At 46.9% G+C, this 25729-nt stretch overlaps 2 protein-coding genes across 2 annotated transcripts in view; both read left to right on the top strand.

The window, feature by feature from the left end:
• The window catches only part of ZBED4 (zinc finger BED-type containing 4), a 29970-nt gene extending 7398 nt beyond the window's left edge, over nt 1-22572 (top strand). Inside the window, exon 2 of the mRNA XM_004380018.2 lies at nt 17871-22572. Within this exon, the coding sequence (XP_004380075.1) occupies nt 18219-21740 (3522 nt within the window). The 5' untranslated portion in view covers nt 17871-18218 and the 3' untranslated portion in view covers nt 21741-22572. The remainder of the gene's footprint in view (nt 1-17870) is intronic.
• The window catches only part of LOC101351162 (zinc finger BED domain-containing protein 4-like), a 73551-nt gene that overhangs the window by 7441 nt on the left and 40381 nt on the right, over nt 1-25729 (top strand). The gene's annotated exons all lie outside the window — the stretch shown is intronic.

Raw genomic sequence — 25729 nt, forward strand, 5'->3', positions numbered from 1 at the left:
AGGTGTAATCCATACTGAAGGCTGTGGTCCTTGATCTTCATCAGCAAGTGCTTCAAGTCCTCTTCACTTTCAGCAAGCAAGGTTGTGTCATTTGCATAATGCAGGTTGTTAATGAGTCTTCCTCCAATCCTGATGCTCTGTTCTTCATGTAATCCAGTTTCTCGATTTATTTGCTCAGCATACAGATTGAATAACTATGGTGAAAGGATACAACCCTGACGCACACCTTTCCTGACTTTAAACCACGAAGTATCCCCTCGTTCTGTTTGAACAACTGCCTCTTAATCTGTGTACAGGTTCCTCATGAGCACAATTAAGCGTTCTGGAATTCCCATTCTTCACAATGTCATCGATAATTTTTTATGATTCACACATTCGAACGCCTTTGCATAGTCAATAAAACAGGTAAACATCTTTATGGACTATATGAAGAAGAACATGGCTTTAGGGTTGGAGGAAGACTCATTAACAACCTTGGTTGCTGAAAGTGAAGAGAAGTTGAAGCACTTACTGATGAAGATCAAAGACCACAGCCTTTGGTATGGATTACACCTCAATATAAGGAAAACAAAAATCCTCACAACTCCACCAAGAAGCAATATCATGATAAACGGAGAAAATTGAAGTTGTCAAGAAATTCATTTTCCTTGAATCCACAATCAATGCCCGTGGAAGCAGCAGTCAAGAAATCAGAAGACGCATTGCATTGGGCAAATCTGCTGCAAAAGACCTCTTTAAAAGTGTTTCAAAACAGAGGTGTCGCTTTGAAGAATAAGGTGCACCTGACCCAAGCTTTAGTGTTTTCAGTCGTCTCATATGCATGGGAAAGCTAGACGATGAATAAGAAGAAAGAAGAAAAATTGACGCCTTTGAATTGTGTTGGCGAAGAATATTGAATATATCATGGACTGCCAAAAGAACGAATATGTACGTCTTGGAAGAAGTACAACCGGAATGTTCCTTAGAAGCAAGGATGGCGAGACTTCATCTTACATACTTTGGACATGTTATTAGGTGGGATAAGTCCCTGGAGAAGGACATCATGCTTGGTAAAGTAGAGGGTTAGCGAGAAAGAGTAAGACCCTCAACTAGGTGGATTGACACAGTGGCTGCAACAATGGCCTCAAGCATAACAACGATTGTGGGGATGCTTCAGGACTGGGAAGTGTTTTGTTCTGTTGTACGTAGGGTCGCTGAGTCGGAATCGACTCGATGGCAACTAACAACAACAGCTGTTGCTGTGGTATGGTAGCTAGAAAGGTGACTCTTTCCCCCTTCCCTGCTGCTGTCCGTTGGTTTCATTACATTGATGACATATGGTAACTGCTGAAGGTGTTTCTCCATTAGAGGAGTGTCTAGACTCCCTAATCATCCACTACGGGGAAGAGGTTGCGCAGTGAATCTCCACAAGGTGCAGGGGTTGGGAACATCAGTAAAATTCCTAGGGATCCTCTGGATGGTAAGACCCCTTTGTTGCCTGAAGCCATAGTTGATAAGATACAAGCTTACTCCACCCCTAGGATGCCGAAGGAAGTGCAGGCCTTCGTGAGTCTTGGGTTATTGGCGAGTAGTTATTTCCCACTTGGCCCAGTGTTTGAAACCACTCTGTCAACTGGTAAAAAAGGATGCCTCTTGGGATTGGAGTAATGAACAGCAGCACGATTTTGAGAAACAAAGGTGTTGGTTGCACAAGTGAAAGTGCTGGGCACAGTACGGGAAGGATTATCCTTCCGTTAGATGGGTAGCACCGAGGATAGCCTTGGCTGGCCCTCTGGCAAGACCGGGATGGAACTAAAGTCCCCGTAGGGTTTTGGTCCCAACTGTGGAGGGGGAAGAAAACCAACTCAATCCCACCGAGAAACAATTGTTAGCGGCCTTTGACGCTCTCCGCCAGGTAGAGTCATTAACAGGCAGGAGCCATCACCCTTCCCACAGCTTTGCCCATAAAACAGGTAGGTCAGCGGGCTGTTTCCCAAGTCGTCATCAGCTATCGCCCAGAAGTCTACGCTGAGCAAATGGCACGTGTACCTGCAACAGTGCAGTGCCCTTTCTGCCAGTCTCTAGTCCCAAGAGTTACAGGCTGTACTTGTTACAGTGACATATCAAGATGACCCCCAACACAGGCTAGTGCGCCACTGGAGCTGCCTCCCCTCTCCTTCAATAGAGGGGAAGGCCCACTGTCAGCAGATGCCTCATACACAGATGGCTGTAGCTGAGGTGTGCCACCACTGCGGACAGTGGTGGCTGTGCAAGCCTCCACTGATACCATTCGATTTGAAACTGGCTCAGGACAAAGCAGTCAGTCTTCTGAAATAAGGGCCAGGTGGATGGTCATCACCTATGAACCCTAGCCCTTAACCCTGCGTATGGACAGCTGGGCGGTAACCGGTGGGCTATGTTGATAGGCCAACAGCATAAGGAGAGATGGACAATAATGAGTAAAGTCCTGTGGGGAAAGCCTTGTGGCAGGACATCTTGGATCACCTCCACACTCTGGATGCTGATGTGACTGTTTTTCATGTAGCAGCCCATACACCCCTTTCCCCACTGGGAAACCAGGAAGCAGATGCTATAGCATGCATTAGAACGGCGCATCCCGAGGAGGATGCTGCCCATTAAATTCACCAGAAAAGTGAACACCGTAGTGCCTGTGCTGGTTGGAAAATAGCCAGGGAGGCAGGCATAGCAGTAAAGTGGAGGGATCTTGTGGATGCTGTACAGAATTGCCCTGTGTGCTCATGCCAGTACCCAAGGTGTCTGCCACAATCCTGGGAAGATACACAAGAAAACACAGCCAGTGATGGACTCGCAGGTAGATTTTATAGGGCCTCTACCCCCCCAGTGACAGAAGTACAGTCTAGTTTTTGTGGACACTGTCACCATTTTGACATAGGCAGTCCCGTGTAAACGAGCAACCCCGGCTGCTACAGTAAAGGCGTTACAAAAATTGAGTATTGTGTACGAGATACCCTGAAGGATTTACAGTGACCAGGGGACACACTTTACAGGTCACAGTGTGTGTGAAAGGGCAGGTGAGAACAAGGTACAGTGGCATTACCACCTGTCCTACAACCCGTAGGCCTCAGGCTTGGTGGAGAAGAAGAACAGTGTCCTAAAATAACAAATATGAGCCTTACAGACAAGGCTTCGCTGGCAGGGTGGACCAAAGTGCTACCTGAGGCTTTGAGGCTGATAAATTCAGCTCCCACTGGGGCTTTAGCCCCGTATGCCAGAGTAAAAGCCCTGAGTGATGTCACAAGCTCCAGAAGCATATTCACCAAGGTTGTTGCCAGAACAAAACAGCGTAGTCCTCCGGACACCCCAGGACCTGGCACTGGGAAGTGGAACCATCTCTCGGTACCTGTCATGGGTCATCTCATTGGAATGGATTGGTTACTTTATCCCTCTGGAGGCGGAGAAACTGATCGGCCTAATGTGGGAACGCACCATCCTACTGCACAGAGGGCCTTGGCAGTCACGCTTCACGTGGAAAGGAACATCGACTATACCACGAGGGATGGAAGTGGGTCTCCTTTTCTGGCATACAGACACAGGTGACTTTACTCACAACCCCTCAGGTGACCTCCTCAGGGCAGCATGTGGTACACTCAGCCAGGGAAAATGTTTAAAGCAGCCACTGTTTTCACTACCCCAGGGGAAACCACTAGTGTGATCCTAATAGAAGGGGAAGATTTACCCTTCTTGGTACCTACTAAACACCTGCCTTTTCAACAGTAGGTGTAGCCTACTCTGCTTTCTTCCCTTTGGGGCTGCCAGCCTCTTTCTAGAGTGAGCTCACAGCTTCACCATAGTCCGCAACAAAAGCAGCTGCTGGATCTGCGGACAGCTCCCCTTCTTAAGCACCGAAGGCATGCCGTGGATTGTGGAGCCCCTGATCAGAGCCGACTGGGCAGCCCTCTAGTTGACGTGGTATTTTGATGTGTCTTGGTCTTTTCCTGGGTGTAGGGATTGTCTGCTGTGTTTGTCTGTACTGCGGTGTGGTCTGTGCCTCAGAGACTTTGCAGAAAAGGGGAAACGCATCAGGTTGTAAGAGCCAGCCTCCAGGGGTGGACTGAAGGGGAAAACAGGCTTTGCGAGGTGGAACATGGCTGCCCTCATACTTTCCATTAGTTCACTGCTGTTTTCCAAGCCCCTGTTCTGTGACCTTGGTGAGGCTGTCTTATGTAACCCTCTGGTATGGAGCCACCTTTGTCCTTGACCACTATAAAACCTCCACCCCCTACTGCTGGATGTGGAGAACTGCTGACGGGGACCACTTGGCCTCAGTATGTGAATCTCCCTAATAAAGGCTCCTTCACCGCCACACTGGAGTTGCCTGCCTCTTTCCTTGGTGTCTTGCCACCCTCCAATTTTGGAGACAAATTCAAGTTACTGGTCCATGCTTGGACAATGTGCAGCAAGGGAAGGTAACTGTGGTGTGGAATTTGTTGTGAATAGGGGTTGGTTCAGTTATTTCAAAGTGAGGGCAAATTGTAACATTAAAGGGCAAGTGTGAGTTGTCCGTAAGTCAGACATCTGTAACCCGGGGACTGCCTGTACAAGTAAACACAGTGAAACCTGTGAGAGCGTGAACTCAACAGGACTGCCTTGTTTTTCCAGGTCTTGCAAATTTTCCACCTTTGATGGGGTGCAGTACTGTCACTTTTTTATCATTCTCTATTATTGGAAAATATTTGAATTGTCCTTCCGTGACAGGTTCTGGCTTTCACAGATTTTACTATACGTTGTAAATGCTCACAACCAGTCCTTATGTCAGTGTTTCTCTAGTCTTTTTAGTTGAGGCTTCTTCTTTAGTATATTTTCTTGAACTCTTGTATGTTGGTAATAGTTTTCTGCAGCCTTTACATTTGAAAGACAGTTTGGCTGGATATAAAATTTTTGGCTCATGTTTTCTTTCCTGAGTATCTTAAATGTGTCATTCCATTCTTTTCTAGCATGAAGTGTTACTGTCAAAATTATGACACACTTAGTTTTTTCCCTTGTAAGTGACTTTGTTTTTTGTGTAGAAGTCCAAAGGATTTGTTTTTCTTTAAATTCAATAATTTTACTAAACTATATACCTCAGTGTTCATTGTTCAGGATTAGTTTTTTTTCCCCCAGCTATATGATATGCCCTTTTAATAATGTAGTTTTAAAATTTGGATGTGGAAAACATCTAAGTTACAGCTTTTTGTATTCTTGTCTGTTTTTTGGGGGAGAGGGAGCAGGCTCTCTTATTATACATACATGTTGGATCTTCTTTACCTGTTATCTAAATTTGTCAATTTCTCTTTAGTCTTTTTATCTCTTAATTTTTTATTAAAAAAAATTATTTTCTCCTGTTTCTCTTAAGACATCATCTGTGGGATTTACTTGCTCTCATGTTCCTTCTAGTTTAATCTTCATTGGTTCATTGGCAGTCCTCACATGGCACATGTCACCCTCTCTGTTCTTCACTTTCCTCGTGTGTAAAAGGAGAAGTCATACGACACCTCCTTGTGGGAGTGTCATGCGGATTAAGTGAGATGATACAAGTAAAAACTCCAGAAAAGGTTTACATGCAGAAAAAGAAACACAGATTTTCCTGTTTCTTTGCACGCTAAGTGATTTTGTTGTAGACATTTTGAATTTTACTTTTGAGTTCAGGATTTTGTTATAGTCTTTTAAACATTGTTGAGACTTGTTTTAGGATGTGGTTAAGTTTCAGTCGAGGCTTGCTGCTAAGCTTTGTCAGGGTGGTTCCTGAGCAGCCTTTGTTTTGACCCACACTACTAAGTTAATGCCCTGCTGAGGACTCTAGTCAGAGTCCACCTATTAGGATGCCATTCTCCTGTTGGTGGGAACCCCAGCTATTTCCAGCCCTGCATGAGCCCTGGTGTCTTAGTTTCTTAGTGCTTCTGTAACAGAAATACCACAAGTGTGCAGGCTTAAAAAACAAAAATTTATTTTCTCAAGCTCAGGAAGCTAAAAGTCGGAATTGAGGACAGTGGCCATTGGGGAAGGCTGTCTGTCAGCTCTAGGGGAAGATTCTTGTCTCTTTCAGTTTTCGTAGCCCTGGTGTTCCCCAGTTCCTTAGTGATCTTCACGTGGCATTGTCCAGGCATGGACCAGTATCTTGAAATTTGCCTCCACAATTGGAGGGCACCAAGAAACCAAAGGAAGAGGAGGAAAGCTCCAGCGTGGTGGTGCAGGAGTTTATTAGGGAGACTTACAGATAAGGCAAGTCCTGGACGGCTGCAGGACCAAAGCAGGTTTCTGCACCCCGCAGCGGGAGGGCAGAGGTTTTGTAAGGGTAGCTGACAGTAGTGATTACAAGCCAGGGGTTACGTAGGACGACTTAGTAAACCTAGAGAGCTAGCGAACCACATGAGGGCGCTCACGTTCAGGCTCGCAAAACCCCTTTTCCCTTCAGTCCACCCCTCAAGGCCAGCTCTTACAATCTGGCATGCTCCCCCACTCTTGTGCCATAGTACGAGAGACACCATTCCCTCCCCGCCAGGAACAGATATAGAAGTGGGGTTGGCCAGGTGCTGTATGGTGCCCGCACTTGTGCAAGAGACAGAGAAAGTTGCTGTGTGCGCAGAACAGGGGGAAGGCTTCTCTGACAAGGAGAAGGAGCTGGGAGAGAGAAGGTGACTCAATTCCCAGCCTCCTTATCAGAGAATGTTCTGGGCCCAAGGCCTTTTCCTCAGCAGCCTGGATGAGAGATGTAGAGACAGACCATTCCCCAACAGTCCAGTCCCCAACTCCCGTGAGAGTGCCAGAAAAAGAAGAAAAGCAGTACGAAGTCATGGTATGCCTATGACCCATTTTGGACATTGAGCTGCATGTCCGTGGTTTGGTACGTAACTCTGGTGGATGTTATACCTGTGCATCATTTGAGGCAGCATTTAATAAAGGTTAGTGGTAGGACTGTCCCCAGCAGGTTGACTGGGCCTGCTTGGAGGAGAGATGCCAACCAGCCACCCCAGCTGTGGCTTAATCTAAGCCAATTGTATATATCAAAGGGCTGCATTTGTCCAATCTTATGTACGTATAACATGTCCTGATTCATTTATGTAAAAACAGCATATTTCTCCCAACATGGCATAGTATATGAACAGTACACATTTCAGTACAGGTACAACAAAAGCTCCCGTCCTCAGCACAATTGAACAAGGTATTGCCATCGCTAGACCAGTCTAGTTCAGACTTGGTGTAGTCAGTCAATGTACATGGACCACCTGGTTAGATTTTGCAAGTTCTTCATGTCCAGAGTAACATCAGACTCAGTCTTAAAATTACTGTTCTCAGAGTCAGACTGTCAAGACCTGTGCCGTTTACATTTTTAACGCACAGAGAAAAATTTCCTTCTAAAGTTGGAGCACTCCCCACAGGCAGCTTTCATAATTTAATGAAATGTTTTCCATGAGTAGTGGAGTCAGTCACATTCATTTACCACATGACTACCCCAGTACTCCAGGTTACACACTCAGTTGGTCCACAGGGTGCCCTCGTTAACGGATCAGCTGGAACCACGTGGGGAGATGACTCGTCATCTGGGTTCACATGTTGACAGGGCCAACAGTTGGTCTGTTGGCAGCTCTAGGAAAAGCCTGTATCATTGGGGCCCATGGATGAGAGGCCTGTCCATCCTTGTGAGATAATCTGGGAAGAAAAAGAGACAACGTTAACAATTCCCGCCTCCCCTCCCCTATCTCTCCTGGGACTTGAGGTGAGGGTTGCCCAGGTATAGCCACCCAGGCTTTCCTAGTCTTGAGGCAGTGACCTCTGTGGGAACCCAGATCTTTTGTCAGGAACAGTTGTCTACAAAAGAAGCATGTTTTATAGAATAGACGGTTCGATCAAACAGACAGCACAAACGAGAAATGCCCTTGCAGGGAACTGCTGCATTGAGACCCCAGACTGCTTGCTTGAGATGTATAGTTCAGGCTGGGCTTGTCTTGTCCCCTCTCATCAGCTGTTTAAGCCTGTCCATTGAAGCGCACGATCGCTTCTGTGGCTTGGGGGTGATACAGAGCATGAGGAGTTCATTCAAGGTCCAGTGGAAGCCTCTGTGTAGGGTGAGATGCCCCAATATGATTTACCTGCTGAGAATGCCCTGGCCTGTTGGCTCAGGAATCTGTCCTTGGACAGCTTTTAGCCCTGGCGAGGGTTTAGTAGACAGGTCAGCTCTTCTGTGCTGTCTGGCGTTTTCTGATGACAGTGGCAGTCCATGCCTATAGGCCAGTCTAGGATGGTGCGTGAATCTCCACGGACCATCCTGTCCGAAATCCAGGAGGTGGTCAGTTGCACATCTCTCTGCTCTGGCTCCGAGGATGCTTCAGCCCTGCAGTCAGCTGGCAAAAGCCGTCTGCTCACTGGTGGTTTTCCCCTCTCAGCATAGGGGCCTTTGTGGTGACCATCCACACAAGTAACAAAAGCTTATCAGGAGCAGAACTGAGATATATATGTATTGTCCAGATGGCTTATCCACATAGGGACCTGCTTTGTATGTCAGTCGGAGGGTTGTAGTGGCCAGATTGAATGGCCTGGCTATTAGCTATAGCCCACGTCACAGTTTCCGTGTGCCCCACTAAAATAGCCCAAACTGCAGAAATTCCCATCAGGACTTGGAGGCAAAAGCTTACAGAGGTGTACATTAATACCTCAGTATCATAAATACATATAATAGGAGTTTGTAGGGGTCCAGAAGGGACTTATTCATAGTCAAGCTTGGGCAAGGGTCTCAATGATGATGACCGTAGACCCGAAAAGTTTCCTCATTTTAGTGCCAGGTGTTACAGAGATCACGGTCACCTGTGCACTGGTATCTGAAAACTCAAGATGTACAATTCTTTTCATTTCCCCGTTGAACTTGAACGGTAATGTCAGGCTTTGGTCCTCCCTGGTGGCAGAGGGACCTAGGCTTGATCCTCAGTCTATTTCTGAAGGTCAGGAGACCTGGGCAAGGTTGGCAGAGCCCCCCGTCATCTGTGGAGCCACGTCTCCCCCACACCAAGTGCACGCACGGGCTCAGCCCAGTGCCTCGGGACATGGGGGCGGGCCTTCCGATTTTAGTTTGCCCGTTACTACTGCAGCTGCCACTCTGTTGCTGCTCGGTTATCTTGGCGGGGGCAGTTATCAGAGAATTCCAGAGAGGGCCTCCAAGGTCTCTTCAAGGCCGCTGAACACAAGCTATCTCGAAGGACTTTTCCCCCTGCTGTTTCAACTCTTGCTTTGCGCTGGGTGTTACAGGGTGTTTTCAGCACTAGGGACCGGCTTGGACTCTCCGACTATCTTCAGTCCCGTTGTTGAAGGGCTTTGAGCAGTGGCTAGGGGGTTGTTCTCATAGCCCCTGAATCGCCCACCTTTACACACCTGCATGCAAGCGATTCTAGTTGCTCATCCTGTTGGCAGACGCGGCTGCTCAGTACGTCGGTTGTGGCCACAAAAACCGCACACGCCTTTCTTACTGTAACCCTTCCTGCAGAACTCTTACACGTGCTTCAGCAGCTAGCTGGGCTTCAGTGGGCAGCCAAACAGCCCAGAGCAGCGGTCACCCCGCGGCTGTCCTGCGGCCACCACCACTCTCTTAGCTTTCCCTCCCCACTCGTGAAGGTGTGCGTCTGCCACAACTGGACTATATTGCTTGGCGTCCCCACAGAAAAGCATATGGGCCTGACCTCCCTACATAGAGGTTGCTGACCACCCCAGGGTGTCCCACTCAGAGGCCTCACTCCCACTCGCCATTTCTTCAGTGTCCTGGCTGGCTCACCAGTTGTCCCAGCATGGAGCAGTAACTTGAAATTGGCCTCCAAAACTGAAGGGTGCCGAGAGACTGAAGAACGAGGCAGGCAACTCCAGTATGGCGGCAGAGGAGTTTATTAGGGAGACTTACAGATGAGGCAGGACCTGGACGGCCACAGGAACAAAGCAGATCTCTGCACCCCGCAGTGGGAGGTGGCAGACAGTAGTGGCTGCGACGACCCAGGAGCTCACATAGGATGAGTCAGCAAACTGTAGCGAACTAGCAGACCACGGGGGGTGCTCGCGTCTGGCCTCGCAAAGCCTGTTTCCCGCTCGGGCGTCTTCTTTCCCCGACTGGAGCTTGTTTCTGTGTCTCATCTGCTCTTTTTATAACTCAGGAGTGAGGCGGTTTAGGACGCACCGGACGCTGACGTGGCCTCACTAACAGAACAAAGAAAACCCTATTTGAACAGGATTATATCCACAGGTATAGAGGTTAGGTTTCCAACCTGTTTTTGGGGACACAACTCAGTCCAGACCATTTGGTGATTTTTCCATGTACTTTTTTCAGTGGTTCTTTAAGGGTTGTTTCCTCAAATTTATATGCAGGTTAGTATTAGGCAAAGATGTTAAGGGAGCTCTCTGCAGATCTCTTTATAGCTCCCTGCTTTCCAGTCCTTCGTCCCGCACATTCTCATCAAACTACCCAGCAACCACTGGGCTCTATTTGGCTTCCTACTCCCTCCACTGCAGCCTACAAATTCCAGGTGGTAAGCTAGGATGGTTGTAGGGCTCCCCTCATCTGTTCTCCCATCTCTCGTGGTCACTGTCCTGTGCTTCCAGTCGTCCCTTGTCTGAAAAACACTGTTGTGTATATTTTCTATGGTTTACTAGATGTGTCTAGGGTGGGAAGGTAAATTTTGTCATTATTATGGCTAGAAGCCAAAGTCCTTTAACTCTAGTCTTGTGGGTTTTTTTTTTTTTTTTAATGATTTTATTCTTCGTTTTTCGTACATCCATATAAATTTTAGAATCTTTTTTATCAGTTACTGCAAAAAAACAGTATGGGATTGTATTGAATCTATAGATCAATTCAGGAAATATTACCATCTTACCAATGTTGACTTTTCCAACCCATGACATCATCTATTTAAGTGTTTGGTTTCTCTCAACAGTGTTTTGGATTTCAGTGTTCAGGTCCTGTATATATTTTTAATTTAATCCTCCTAAGTATTTCGTATTTTTGGATGTCTTTATAAATGGAATTGAAAATTTTTTCATTTTCAAATTGTTGGTTTATAGAAATACCCTTGAGTTTTTGTACATTAACTTTGCATCCTGTAACTTTTCTAAATTCACTTACTATTTTTAGTAGGTTTTTGCATATCCCTTACAATTATTTTGTCTACATAAATGTTTTGAATATGTATATAAATAAAAGCAGTTTTGTTTCTGTCTCTTAATTTTATATGCCTTTTATTTCTTCTTCTTGCATGATTGCACTGGCTAGGACAACCGGAAGTGTAGTATTGACTGGAAGAACGAATGTCTTTGTCTTACTTCTGATCTTAGGGGGAAAGCATTCAGTCTTTTATCATTAAGCATGATGTTGCCTGAGGTTGTTTATATATACCCTTTATGAAGTCAAGGAGGTTTCCTTTAATTTTTCATTTGCTGACAATTTTTATCATGAATGGGGATAAAATTATGTCAGATATTTTTCTGCATGCGTTGAAACGATCATATGATTTTTCTTCACTGTTAATGTGAATTATTGATTCTTGAATATTGAACTAATTTTGCGTTCTTGGCGTTAAGCCTGTTGGTCATGATGTATTATCCTTTTTATACATGCTGTATTTATTTACTAAAAATTTGAAAGGAATTTTGCATTTATGTATATGACGGATACTGGTCTGTGGTTTTATTATGGAAAATTTAAGCATATACGAAAGTAGAGAGAACAGTAAACTGCATCTAGTGAACCCCTGTCTGCTCGTCACTGGGTTCTAACAACCATCAACACATGGACAGTCTTGGTTCATGTATATCCCATCCTGCCCACCCAATACAATTATTCTGAAGCAAAACTCAGATATCATTTCATCTATAGATACTTCAGTATGTGTTTCTAAAACTGTTTTGGATATTGTGATGGTTAAGGTTATGTGTTGACTTGGCTGAGCCATGATTCTCAGTGGTTTGATAGTCATATGATGCTGTAATCACTTCCATGATGAGATTTGATATAATGTGATCACCTCCATGATGGGTTCTGCTGTGAGTAGCCAGTCAGGTGAAAGGAAGTTTCACTGGGTGTGTAGCCTGCATTGAATATAAGTAGACATTCTGGCAAGGCTTGTGGGCTTTTGCTCACTCTGGATCCTGCAGCTGGCTCCTGTTCATCTGACCTCCGGTTCTTGGGACTTGAGCTAGCAGCTTACCTGTGGTCTTGCCTGTCAGTCTTGGGATTCATCAATATTCGCAGCCTGTGAGCACGAGCCCTGCTGTCTGACCTGCCAGTCTTGGGTTTGCCAGCCCCTGCAGCTATGTGGATCGGGAGATGCCTCTATCCTGACCCACGGACTTGGGACATTCCAGCCTCTGCAACTGCGTGAGCCATTTCCTTCATATAAATATTTCTCTATATGTTTATATGCCTTACTAGTTTTGCTTCTCTAGACAACCTAGCCTAACAGATATCTAGTGCTGCTATAGCAGAAGTACCATAAAAACCAAACTGAAACCAAACCCGTTGCTGTTGAGTCGATTCCAACTCAGTGAGTCGATTCCAACTCAGTGACCCAATAGGACAGATTAGAACTGCCCCATAGGATTTCCAAGGAGTGACTGGTGGATTTGAACAGCCGACCTTTTGGTTAGCAGCCCCGCCCTTAACCATTGTGCCACCGGGGCTCCAAAATACCACAAGTGGATGGCTTTATCAAAAAAAATTATTTTCTAACAGTTCAGGAGGCTAGAAGTTTGAATTCAGGACTCTGGCTCTAGGGGAAGGCTTTCTCTTTTCTCGGTTCTGGGGGAGGTCCTTGTCTCTTCAGCGAGTTTTCTGGTTCCATGGAGATCTCCATGTGGCTTGGCTTCTTTCTTCCCCCGTCTCTGCTCTGCTCCCTTATTTAATCTCTTTTATATCTCAAGAGATTGTCAAGATACAGCCTACAGTAATCCTGTCTCATTAGCATAACAAAGACAACCCATTCCCAAATGGCATTATAACCACAGGCATAGAGGTTAGAATTCATAACACTTATTTTGGGGGGACACAATTCAATCCATAACAAAAGCATATGACTTTGATTCCTTCAAACTTAATGCCATTGTCACCCCCAAATATTTTCTTAATAGAAAATATGCAATTAGTGTTCACATTTCTCCAGTTGTCTTCATAAATTTTTTTGCTTTTTTTAAAATTTGAATCCAGACAGATCTACTTACTATCTAAGATCTTCTCTCTTCTGCTTTTTCCTCTCCCTCTTCCTCTCTCTGTTCTGTGGTTTCATTACAGTGTGTCTTATGTTTGGGTGGAAATTCAAATAATCCTCTCATGTAGGCCACCTGGTATGCTTTGTGCTTCCTGCCTGTAGATCCATGTCTTTCATTAAGTCTGAAGATTCTTTCATTATCTCTTCAAATATTACTCGCGCTTCCATCTCTGTTCAGTCTTTCTGAGACTGTAGTTAGATATGTGGTGTTGTTGTTAGGTGCTGTTGAGTCGATTCTGACTCACGGGGACCCATTGTGTACAGAGTAGGACTGCTCTGTATGGTTTTCTAGATTGTGACCTTTTAGAAACAGATCACCAGGCCTGTCTTCTGAGGCAGCTGGGTGGGCTAGACCTTGTTCTCTCCTGTGTCACTCTTAACTTTTTCATATTTTTCATCTCTTTTCCTGTCAATGCTGGTTTCTCAGTAATTTTTTCAGATATGTCTTCTAGTTTATAATTTTTTCTTCAGCTGCTTTTCTCATTATTTTAATTCCAAAAATTATACATTTCAATTTCTCTTTTAAAATTAGTTTTTGAAATATAGTTGACACACCATAACATTTACTCTCTTCAAGTGTACAACTCAGTGGTTTTAGTGTATTCACAAGGGAGTGCACCCATCCCCGCTATCTAACTGCAGAACATCTTCATCACCCTGTACCCATGAGCAGCCACCCCCCATTCTTCCAGAACGTCTTCATCACCCTGTACCCATGAACAGCCACTCCCCGTTCTTCCAGAACGTCTTCATCACCCTGTGCCCATGTTCCAGCCACTCCCTGTTCCTCTCTCCCCCCAGCCCTTGACAACAACTAATCTCCTTTCCGTCCTATGGATTTGGGTATTTTGGACATTTCATTTAAATGCAGTCATACGGTAAGTGGCCTTTTTGTGTCTGATTGCTTCCACTCAACATAATGTTTTCAAGGTTCGTCCACATTGTAGCATGTATCGGTACTTCATTTTTTTTAATTGCTGAATATTATGTCATCGTGCAGATTTACCACCTTATTTATCCATTCATCGATTGATAGACATTTGGTTGTTTGTACTTTTGGGCTGTTGTGAATGCTGCTGCTGTGAACATTTGTGCAGTTTTTGTGTGAGCATGTTTTCACTTCTCTTGGGTATATACCTAGGAGTGGAATTGGGTCAGGTCATAATGTTATGTTTAAATTTTGAGGAACTGCCAAGCTATTTTGCAAAGTAGTTGTGCCATTTTGCATCCCTCCTAGCAATGTATGAGGCTTTCCATTTCTCCGTGTCCTTGCAACACTCATTCTCTTAGTGATTATAGCCCCCCTCGTCAGTGGATGTCGTGTGCCACTGTGCTCTTGACTGGCATGTATTTATACTTCTTAGTGTTGTATTTTATTCTTTTCCAAATCTGGCTTTTCATTTTCTTTTTATCATTTTTGTTCAGTTGCTATATTTTATTTCTTAAAAGTAGTATATCTATGTACAATATATGCATAGAGTATTATATAGTTATTTACATGTGTATGCATATGCTTAAATGAATAGTTGTATGCAATATACACCTATTTATATTCTGTATGTGGTAATTCAAATAAGTGAGGTCCTTGAAATTCTGCGTCTGCTGCTTTTGCTGACTCTCGTTCAGGGGTATGTGTTTCCTTGTGTGTCTAGTGAGAGTTTATTTTTATGCTAATTTTTGTTTTGCATTTTTATTTGGCTGAACTTTGTAAGACTTATTATTGGAAATTCTCTCCTTCAGAAACGATCTGCATTTATTCTGCAACGATCTCATTCTTATGAACCTGGGAACCCTTTACAGGATGACCACACATCCTGCTCAGCTCAGGACGGGTTTGGTTTTAGCCTCTTATCCCAGCCTGCTCCCTTTCGTTCTTGTGAATGCCCTGGTTTAGAAGGTAGAGTATATGGCTACCTTCCTACTTTGGTTCCCGAGCGAGTCAGGAGCCCTGGGGTCAGTCCCGCCACTCTTGGCAGCTCAGAGTGTGGTCTCCACCCAGGCACTTCACGCCTTGGCTGCGGACGGCCTCCCTTGTCACCTCGGCTCACCTCTCCGTTTCCCCTCGCTTGTTTGCTCGTTTCCCTTGGAGAGTTCTGTCCTGTTTGTATGCCAAGTGAAGTATTAAAAGTATGTTTTTCGTAGGCTTTCTAGCATCTAGTTTGGTTATAGTGAGTGCTTTTCCGAGTATTTATGCAGCCAATTGCTGAGAATGTTTTTGTTACTTTTTTACTTTCTCATGAGACTGCCCTACTCCTGCCCCATGCCTCTTCATCATCCTTTAATTTCTGGTCAGTTATTGTGTCCTGATAACTTCTGCCCCTTCCTGGTCTCAGTCCTGTCCTGCTCTTTTACCCTGTCACAACATCGCATCTCTCATTTGTCACGTCAATCCTAGTTGAAACTGTACCGTTCTCGAGGATGGTTGTCTCTCGCACAGCTGTCAGGCCCCTGAGGCATGGCCGGCACGGTTTCCCTGCTGTTGAGTCTGGTTCCTGCACAGTGGTCATAAAGTGACATGAACTGTCTAAACTCACGCGGGTTAAGAATCCGGATCAGCACAAAGCTGGTTCCTATGAGGCAGAAGTCGGGTACACCTCCGCCTTCCTACTTTTCTGTAATTTCAGACACCAGCCGGTTCCCCAGTTTGTCGCAACGGCCACACGGAACTCATAGACCATACTCAATAGCTATGTGCTGGTCACGGGCCAGGATCAACATGGAGTCCTGTGAAATCTGCGGGAGCCGGAGGTCGCCGGGACCGCCCTTGCTTCTGGGTCTCGCGCTCTATTAGTGGAAAATATGAGTTTTTCTTCTCTGACAGCTTTCCGCCTTATACAGGTCCTGGCTTTCACAGGTTTTACTGTAGCAGGAGCAACTCGGGATCAGCATCAGGGAGCACACAGGCCTCCAGTGGTCAGCGGACATGGCTTCTTCTCTGCCAGGCGGGTGGCCCAGCTTGGCCTCTCTGGCGGGCGGTGGCCTTCTCTGCTAGGCGGGTGCCCCAGCTCAGCTTCTCTGGTGGGCGGCTGCCTTCTCTGTGGTACATGGCACTCCACCATCCGGCCTTTCCACCATTGGTCCTGTCTGCTATCAGGCATCAGTACCCATGGTATACCTAGAGTAGGGGCATAAATTATAGACTGAAACAACCTTTTTATACTGTCGTAGATTTCTGTTCATATTCCCCCAGTCCTTTATTAATAGGCCGTTCAAATTTGAATTCTTCATTTTTGGCTTATTTTGCCATGTTCAGGTATTTTCATTGTGTAAGTAGATTGCAAAAAAGGAAACAAGTTTTTCATTTTAATTTACTTTTTTTTGATGGTAAAAATATATATAGCAAAACCTTCATCGATTCAACAATTTCCACACCTACAATTCAGTGACATTGATTCTGTTCATGTTGTACGTTTATCGCTGTCCTTTTCCAGATTATTCCACCACCATTAACATCAACTCAGTGCCCCCTAAGCAAAACTCTCCCTTTCTCCCCTCTCTTCTACCCTGGTAACCACTAATAATCCTTGGTTTCTATATATTGGCTTGTTTCATGCAAGTAAGTTCATACAGTATTTGTCCTTTTGCAACTGACTTATTTTGCTCAGCATATTGTTTTCAAGGTTCGTCTCTGTTGTAGCATGCCTCAGGACTCTTTCTGATTAATATGCCATGGTATAGATACACCAGATTTTGTTTATTCATCTGTTGATGGCCATTTCGGTTGCTTCCACCTGTTGACAGTTGTGAAAGGTGCTGCAGTGAACACTGGTGTACAGGTTTCTGTTTGCATTCCTGCCTTCACTTCTTCTGGGCATATACCTAAGATTGGGATTGCTGGGTCATAGGGTAGTTCTGTGTTCAACTTTCTGAGGAACCGCCAAACTGCTTTCTACAGTGGCTGCACCATTTTTGTTCCCACCAGCAATGGATGAGGGTTCCAGTTTCTCCACAAACTCAACAACACCTGTTGTTTTCCATTTTCCTGATGACTGCTATTCTAATGCGTGTGAGGCACCACAAAATCTCATTGTGGTTTTGATTTGCATCTCTGTAATCGAAATCCTGGTGGCATAGTGGTTAAGAGCTACAGCTGCTAACCAAAAGGTCAGCAGTTCAAATCCACCAGGCGTGCCTTGGAAACTGTATGGGGCAGTTCTGCTCTGTCCTGTAGGATTGCTTTGAGTTGGAATTGACTTGACGGCAACGGGTTTGGTTTTGGTTTTACTGGCTGATGGTGTTCAGCATCTTTTCACGTGCTTGTTGGCCGTCTGAATGTCCTCTTGGGTGAAATGTCTGTTTAACTCCTCTGCCCATTTTTTGATGGGGTCATTTGTCTTTTTATTGTTAAGCTGTAGAAGTTTCTTACGTATTTTGGATATTAGGCCCTTGGCTGATATAAAACCAAAAAAAAAAAAAAAAAAAAAAAACCCACTGCCATCGAATCAATTACAACACATAGCGACCCTATAGGACAGAGCAGAATTGCCTTATAAATCTGTAGATTGTCTCTTCACTTCTTTGATTTTAACTTACTTTGATGGAATTCTTTTCTATACATATTGACACTGATATATCCGTGATAAAATATATTTGAATATGTATGATGTAGTCCAATGTTTAATTTGATTTAATCTTTTATAGGTGATGCAAAAGGATCATGCTTATGCTCTCAGGATGAAGGGGATCCTGTTTCTGAGCCCAGAAACAAGCCTCCACGACATAAATTTATGTCAGCACCGTGAAGGATTTCACAGAAGAACTCCTGGAAGGCAGTGATGTGTGCCTGAAGATGATACGCTCACGTGAGCTACGTATTTTGTTTCAGTTAGATTTATGGTTAGTCATGTTCACCAAGACACACCAAAAGACAGATGTTATATGAAAACCTAAAGAGTATCTACATTTGGGAGACATATGATTGTTTGGATCAACTTTGTACCGACCTCATGCATTAACATGATGAAGCAGCAGGAATAGCCATGGTTGATCATGGATAATAGCCAGGAAACTTGTCCAAAAGTGGACGGTAAATTTATTTCTGATAAAATCACTTTTAACATAGAAGTGGAAGACGATGATCGAACTTCCAGTCACAGCTTGGAGAGGATGGATTTGAGAAGTGAGCAAGGGCACCCGCAGCACACAGATAGCGGGGACGAGCACCTCGAGAGCAGAGAGGCGGACTGTGCCTGCCCACCCGCCGGGAAGTACGTGCCCCCCGACAACGAGGATGACTATGGGTCCCTGTTCTCCCAGTACAGTAGCACACTGTATGACGTCGCAAAGGAAGCTGTGACGCAGAGCCTTCTCTCCAACAGAAACATAAACTCCAGGAAGAAATCTCCAGCTTGGAAACATTTTTTTATCTCTCCTCGAGATAGTACTAAAGCAATATGTATGTACTGTATGAAAGAATTTAGTCGAGGTAAAAATGAAAAAGACTTAAGTACCACTTGTCTCATGAGACATGTGAGAAGAGCTCATCCTACTGTGCTGATTCAGGAAAATGGCAGTGTGTCCAACATGGCCTCCTTTTCTTCTCCTTTGCTCCTGCTCCCACCCCCGTCTGCAGATGGAGGAGACCTAAGCACCATACTCTCACCCATAAAGCTTGTCAAAAACATTGCATCTAAGGTACCATCCCCTGATCGAATAACTGAGGAATCTGTGTCTGTCATTTCTTCTGAAGAAATTTCCTCTGACAGGTCCGTTTCTGAGAAATACAGCAAAGAAGAAGCCATGGTGGGGTCGTCTCCACAGTTGCTCAGTGTCCATTATGATGAGGCTGTGGAGATCAGCACGGAAAAAAGCCTCACGGTTCCAAAGAGCACATCAGGCTCCACAAGAAGATCTGCTGTCTGGAAGCACTTCTGTCTGTCTCCTTTAGACAACTCTAAAGCTGTTTGCATTCACTGCATGAATGAGTTCAGCCGAGGGAAGAACGGGAAGGCTCTTGGAACAAGCTGTCTGATCAGGCACATGTGGAGGGCCCATCGCTCCATTGTCCTGCAGGAGAATGGGGGCGGCACGGGCATCCCGCCACCGTATTCCACGCCTCCCACTCTGCTGCCCTCTCTGCTGCCTTTGGATGGCGACTTCAATTCCGGGTCGTCGTCTCCAGGGAAAGTGGTTGGAGAACCCACCTCGGCGTCCTCCTCTCCTGACAGGCTGCCCGAAGACGTCCATTCTCATTTTAATCCTGGAGACACATTACCGGAGGACGTGTTGGTGCTGTCGTCATCCGAGGGTGTTGGTGACACCTCCATGGTGTCTTCTCCTGAGAAGCAGGGTGACGGACCGAGTCCTCGGGTATTTGAATCTGGCACTGTGTTTCAGCAGAATAAAAAGGTCATGAAGAGACTGAAGTCCGAAGTTTGGCATCACTTTTCATTAGCTCCCATGGACAGTCTGAAGGCAGTGTGTAGATACTGCAACTGTATTATCAGTCGGGGCAAGAAGGGTGATGTGGGCACGAGCTGTTTGATGAGGCATCTCTATAGACGCCACCCTGAAGTTGTTGGGAACCAACGGGGCTTTCTAGGTGCAAGTCTAGCAAATTCTCCATATGCCACTCTGGCTTCTGCAGAAAGCTCCTCCAAATTAAGCGACTTGCCCACAATGGTTTCAAAAGATAATCAGGTTATATTTCCTGTTAATAGCAAAAAGACCTCAAAACTGTGGAATCATTTTTCTATTTGTTCAGCAGACTCCACTAAAGTCGTGTGCTTGCACTGTGGACGAACAATAAGCAGGGGAAAGAAGCCAACGAACTTAGGTACCAGTTGCCTTTTAAGACACTTACAGAGGTTTCATAGCAACGTGCTAAAAAACGACACCTCGGACACAGCGTTGCCCTCTTCTCCAGAAACGCGTGTGCCACTGAGCGCAGAGTTACTAGGTGCTTCATCCTGCGATGACACCAGTGAAAAGTTCTGTGATTCTCACCCAGTTGCCAAAAAAATAACAAGTCTCATAGCTGAAATGATTGCACTTGACCTTCAGCCATATTCTTTTGTAGACAATGTTGGCTTTAACAGGCTGCTTGAATACTTGAAACCTCAGTACTCTTTACCCTCACCGTCTTATTTTTCCAGGACAGCTATTCCAGGTATGTACGATAATGTGAAACAGGTCATTCTGTCCCATCTTAAGGAAGCTGAGAGTGGCGTGGTCCACTTCACGTCTGGGATATGGATGAGTAACCAGACGCGTGAGTACCTGACCCTGACGGCTCACTGGGTCACCTTTGCATCATCAGTCCGCCCCCGCTGTGAAGACCACCATCGCTCAGCACTCTTGGACGTGTCGCAGATTGATTGCGACTACGGTGGCAACAGCATTCAGAAGCAGCTGGAATGTTGGTGGGAAGCCTGGGTGACATCCGTTGGCCTTCAGATTGGCATCACGGTGACTGACAACCCCAGCATCGGGAAGACCTTGAACGAAGGGGATCACTCGAGCGTGCAGTGCTTCAGCCACACAGTAAACCTCATTGTGAATGAGGCCATCAAAAGTCAGAGGATGGTTCAGAACTTACTGAGCATTGCACGCAAGATATGTGAGCGGGTACATCGGTCACCCAAAGCAAAAGAGAAACTAGCAGAGCTGCAGAAAGAATATGAATTGCCCCAACACCATCTGATTCAAGATGTTCCATCCAAATGGAACACGTCGTTTCATATGCTTGAAAGACTCATTGAACAGAAAAGGGCCATTAATGAGATGTCCATCGAGTGTAACTTTAGGGAACTGATCAGCTGTGACCAGTGGGAAGTCATGCAGTCCGTGTGCCACGCGCTGAAACCCTTTGATGTCGCGAGTCGGGAAATGAGCACACGCGTGTCTGCTCTCAGCCAGGTGATCCCCATGATCCACATCCTTAATAGGAAAATCGAGATGCTGTTTGAGGAGACGATGGGCATTGACACCATGCTAAAGTCTTTGAAGGAAGCCATGGTGAGCCGCTTGTCCTCCACCCTCCACGATCCGAGGTACATCTTTGCTACACTTTTGGACCCTCGTTACAAAGCCTCCTTATTTACAGAGGAGGAGGCCGAGCAGTACAAGCAAGATTTAATCAGGGAACTAGAAATACTGAATTCTACCTCAGATGATAAACCTGTTTCCAATGGGTGTGATACAGGTTCACCATCTAAAGACTCTGTTGCAGAGGAAAACCTGTGGTCACTCATGGCCAAGATGAAAAGAAAGGATCTGAGAGAGAAGACAAAGTTACCTGAAGACATGGTGCTTGCCTACTTGGAGGAAGAGGTGCTTGACCACAGCTGTGATCCGTTAACCTACTGGAACCTGAAGAAGTCGTCTTGGCCGGCCCTGGCGGCCCTGGCGGTCAGGTTTCTGGGCTGCCCCCCGAGTACCGTCCCTTCAGAAAAGCTGTTCAACACATCCACTGAAAACAGTAGCTTCAGCCAGTCCCGGCTCATGATGGAACACTTTGAAAAACTTATCTTTTTGAAAGTGAATCTTCCCTTAGTATACTTTCAGTATTGAAACTCCTGATGGAGCCACCAGGCTAAAAAATGTTGCTTACTAGGCATTAGCTGTGTCTGCCACTGGGGCTGCTGACTCGCTCCGATCGGGGCCATGTAGGACATCAGGTGAGGGACTCGCAGGTCCGAGTTGGAGTGTCCCTGTCCAGCTTTCTATGTCATGTCTACATGTGCCTTACTCCTAGTTCTTCAGGCCAGATGCTGTAGATGTTTTTTTAAAGAACTTCACTAGAAATAGCCTGTCTTGTCAATTATGATGATTAGGTTTTAATTCATAACGGTAAATTTTTTTAAAAGTTGGGGGTTAGTAATTTGTTTTAATAGAGGGGCAGAAAAGATGTAAACAGTGCTATTCTCTAGACTTTTTATTCAGTTATGTGAAAACCGTAAGTCAGGTACTGTATTTTAGTTCAGCGTCGCTTTAAGCAACAAAACAGCTTTTGTGACTGTCAAGGCTTCCAACAATTTCATCTAGCTTCCAGCCCCTGCTGAAAATTTGCATTTCCACCCAGATGTAAGGTATCAGAATCTACATTTTAACAAGATCCCCTGGTGATTCTTCTGTATGAGAAATTGTGAGAACCACTGCTTTCCTAGTGGTTCTCTGGATACTCCCTAACCAGCAGCACTGCCATTGCCTGGCAACTTGTTAGAAATGCAAATTTTTCAGCAGAGGCTGGAAGCTGAATGAACTGGTTGGAAGCCCTGGTGACGACTTCTCAGCCTGCTCCACAAGGACTTTGTTGTTGTTAGGTGCCTTCGAGTTGGTTCTAGTTCACGGCGACCCAGTGTACAACAGAACAAAACACTGCCTGGTCCTGCGCCATCCTCACAATCGTTGGTATGTTGGAGCCCATTGTTACAGTCACTGTGTCAGTCCATCTCATTGACAGTCTTCCTCTTTTTCGCTGACCCTTCACCAAGCATGATGTCTTTTTCCAGGGACTGGTCCCTCAAGATAACATGTCCAAAGTACATGAGCTGAAGTCTTTCCAACCTCACTTCTGAGGAGCTTTCTGGTTGTACTTCTTCCAAGATAGATTTGTTGGTTCTTCTGGCAGGCAATGGAATATTCAGTATTCTTTGCCAGCACCATAATTCAAAGGCATCAGTTCTTCTTTGGTCTTTCTTATTCATTGTCCACCTTTCACATGCATGTGAGCCGACTGAAAACACCTTGGCTTGGGTCAGGTTCATGTGAGGCTTATTCTTCTTGGACTGCATGTAATATACCCGTACACCTTCCCCCAGGAAGTGTGGATTCTAGTAGGGGAGGCAGACCAGGAACCAGTCAATACATGATATGCCAGAGAAAAATCGAGTCAGTGAAGGGAGAGATGGAGATTGGGGTGCTAGTCTACAGAGCCTCTCGGGTCAGGTGACATTTGAGCAAAGATCTGAGGGAGGTGGTGGAGTGAGGCAGACAGATGTCTGGGGAAGAGCATTCCAGGCAGAGGGAACAGAGTGCAGAGGCCTGAGGTGTGGGGCATCAGGGAGGACAGTGGGACCGAGGTAGAGGAGGCTGAGGGGGTATGTGGGGTGATAGGAGCCAGACAGTGTGGGCCTTTCTGCCGTCATCGTCAGGACTCTAGCTTTGACCCAGCTTGAGGTGGGAAGGGGGGCCCTTGAGCCTCTCAGTGGAAGAGTTGAGTGTCAGTGCAGAGGGGCCAAGGGGGAGGCGTCCTTCATCTAGACCAGGGGTCAGGAACATTTTCGGTAAAGGGCCAGATAATATTTTCAGCTTTGTGGGCCATACAGTCTCTGTCACAGCTTTTCAACTCTGCTGGTGTATTGCTAAAGCAAAATGAATGAGCGTATGTTCCAGTTAAACTCTGTTGCTAGTTGCCATGGAGTTGGCTCCGAATCACGGCGACCTTCCCTGTAACAGAATGAAACAGCCCATCCCGCACCATCTCTGTGATCACTGATGTGCTTGAGTCCGTCGCTGTGGTGCTGGGTCCATCCATCTTATGGAGGGTTCGTTGTTTTCGCTAACCCTGTACTTCACCAAAAATCATGTCCTTTCTAGCAATTGATCTTCCCTGATGATATGTCCAAAATAAGACGAAGTTTCCCCATTCTCACTTCTCTGGAGCATTTTGGTTTTATTTGAAACTTATTTAGGATACTAAAATTTGGATTTCATGTAATTTTCACATGAAAATAAAGAATAATGAGATATCATCATTTTCAAATGCATAAATCTTCTTAGCTCGTGGGCCGAACAAAAACAGGTGGCGGTGGATGTGGGCTGCTAATAAAGCTTGCTAACAAATACCGGCCACTGTTGGAAGCCAGGCAACATCTAGGAGCTGGGATCCATCAGCGAGACTGGAAAAAACAAAACAAAACTCAGTTCCTAAGATTACATAAGTAAATGACAGAGGTGGTGAGAAGGTCCTACTTCCTCGCCTGCCTGGTTGGTCCAGAAGAGTCAGGACCATGGGGCACAGCAGCAGAGTAGATGGGACGGGTCTGGAACCCCAGGGCGGGGCGGGTGTGGGGTGTTTGTGGGTGATCCAAGATCAGGAGGTTCCGAGCAGAGGGGTGCATGCCCTGACGCGCGTTATTGAACTAAACCAGTAACTGCTGAAGGAAAGACTTCCTGGTCATTATGCTCCGACTTTAAAGTGAACGTTTCATTTCTGTACGCAGTAAGCTGTGGTGTAGAACATGGCCACACTCAGCCTGCAGAGTTTATTGGCTCTGCACAAATGTTTGCATTAGTTTCCAACACTTAAAAGCAGGTGATTTTACATTAAAATCCGAGGACCTGATTCCTGGATGGCAAGTATTTGCTCCCCGCCCCGTCCTGCCTTAGTGGCTGCTCAGAAGCCCTTCCACCTCCTCTTATCCCCCCACCCCTTCCTGGCCACCCAACTCCTGCTGGACCACAGGGTTAATCCCTGCTCTTCGGCCAACGAGGCCAAGGCCGCCGCGGGCGCACCTTATCGTCTTAGACTTAAGAGCTTAAACAGAACAGAGGCCCGGAGCCGACAGCGTCGGTGCAGAGCCGGTGGGACCCGCTAGGAGAGGCCTCAGGTGCAGGTGAGCCGGGGACCAAGTGGGACGCACAGTCCGGGGCGGGTGTGGGTACCTCGAGCCGCACAGCGCCGGCGCAGACACCGGGGGCCAGCGGCCCGTGGACACCGCGGGGAAGCCCGTGGTTCGCTGAGGCTTCGGGGCCCGGGTGAACGCACCCGCGGGCACCTGCCCCCATCTATCGCCTTCCGTGAGCGCCTCAGCCCTTCCGCGGACCTGCCTCGCCAAGAACGGGCCGGCACGTGCGCGGCGGGCCCTCGCGGGACAGCCACGCGGCACGCAAGACTGGCCTTCCTGCCGCCTCGGGCCCGGAAGTCCCCGCGGGCCGCCTGCTCCTGGCCGGCCGGAAACCCCCCGGCGGCAGTTGAGTGGGCGCACGGCAGCCGCCAACGGCCGTGAGGAGAAGAAACCGCGAGCCGCGCACCTCGCTTCCTCCAGCCCTGGCCCCTGCCGCCCACGACTTCGCCTCCTGCAGGCACCGCCCCCTCCAGGTCTCTTCCGCAGCGCCAGCCCGGCCGGTAGCCTGCGGCGTGAGGGGCGGGGCGTGCAGGTGCTGCGCCTGCGCGCTCCGGCAGCGTCCTAGCCGCCTAGCCTGGGCGAGGCTTAGTGGCCGGGGGCGTGGCTTATGCGGGGGCGGTGCCTGGGGGAGGCCGTGTTGCGTCCTGCGCCGTCTCGGCCGCTGGGCTTGGGTCGGGGCGGTGCCTCATTTGGCGGCGAGGTCCTGAGGGAGGGGCCAGAGGAGGGGGCGCTGCGTCGGAACGGGTGTTGCGGGGGCGGGACTTGGGCGGTGACGGCGACACGGGGGCGTGTCCTGGGCGGTGGCCACTCTTCGTACGGCGGCGGCTCCCCGGGGGCGGGGTTTGGGCGGCTCCGGCGGCAGGGGGCGGGGATGCGTCCGACGGCGTCGCAGAGGCGGGTCGTGGGCGTGGCGGCGCTGCGTCCGGCGTC

The sequence above is a fragment of the Trichechus manatus genome, unplaced genomic scaffold, assembly GCF_000243295.1.
Source record: "Trichechus manatus latirostris isolate Lorelei unplaced genomic scaffold, TriManLat1.0 scaffold00069, whole genome shotgun sequence".
NCBI lineage: Eukaryota > Metazoa > Chordata > Mammalia > Sirenia > Trichechidae > Trichechus > Trichechus manatus.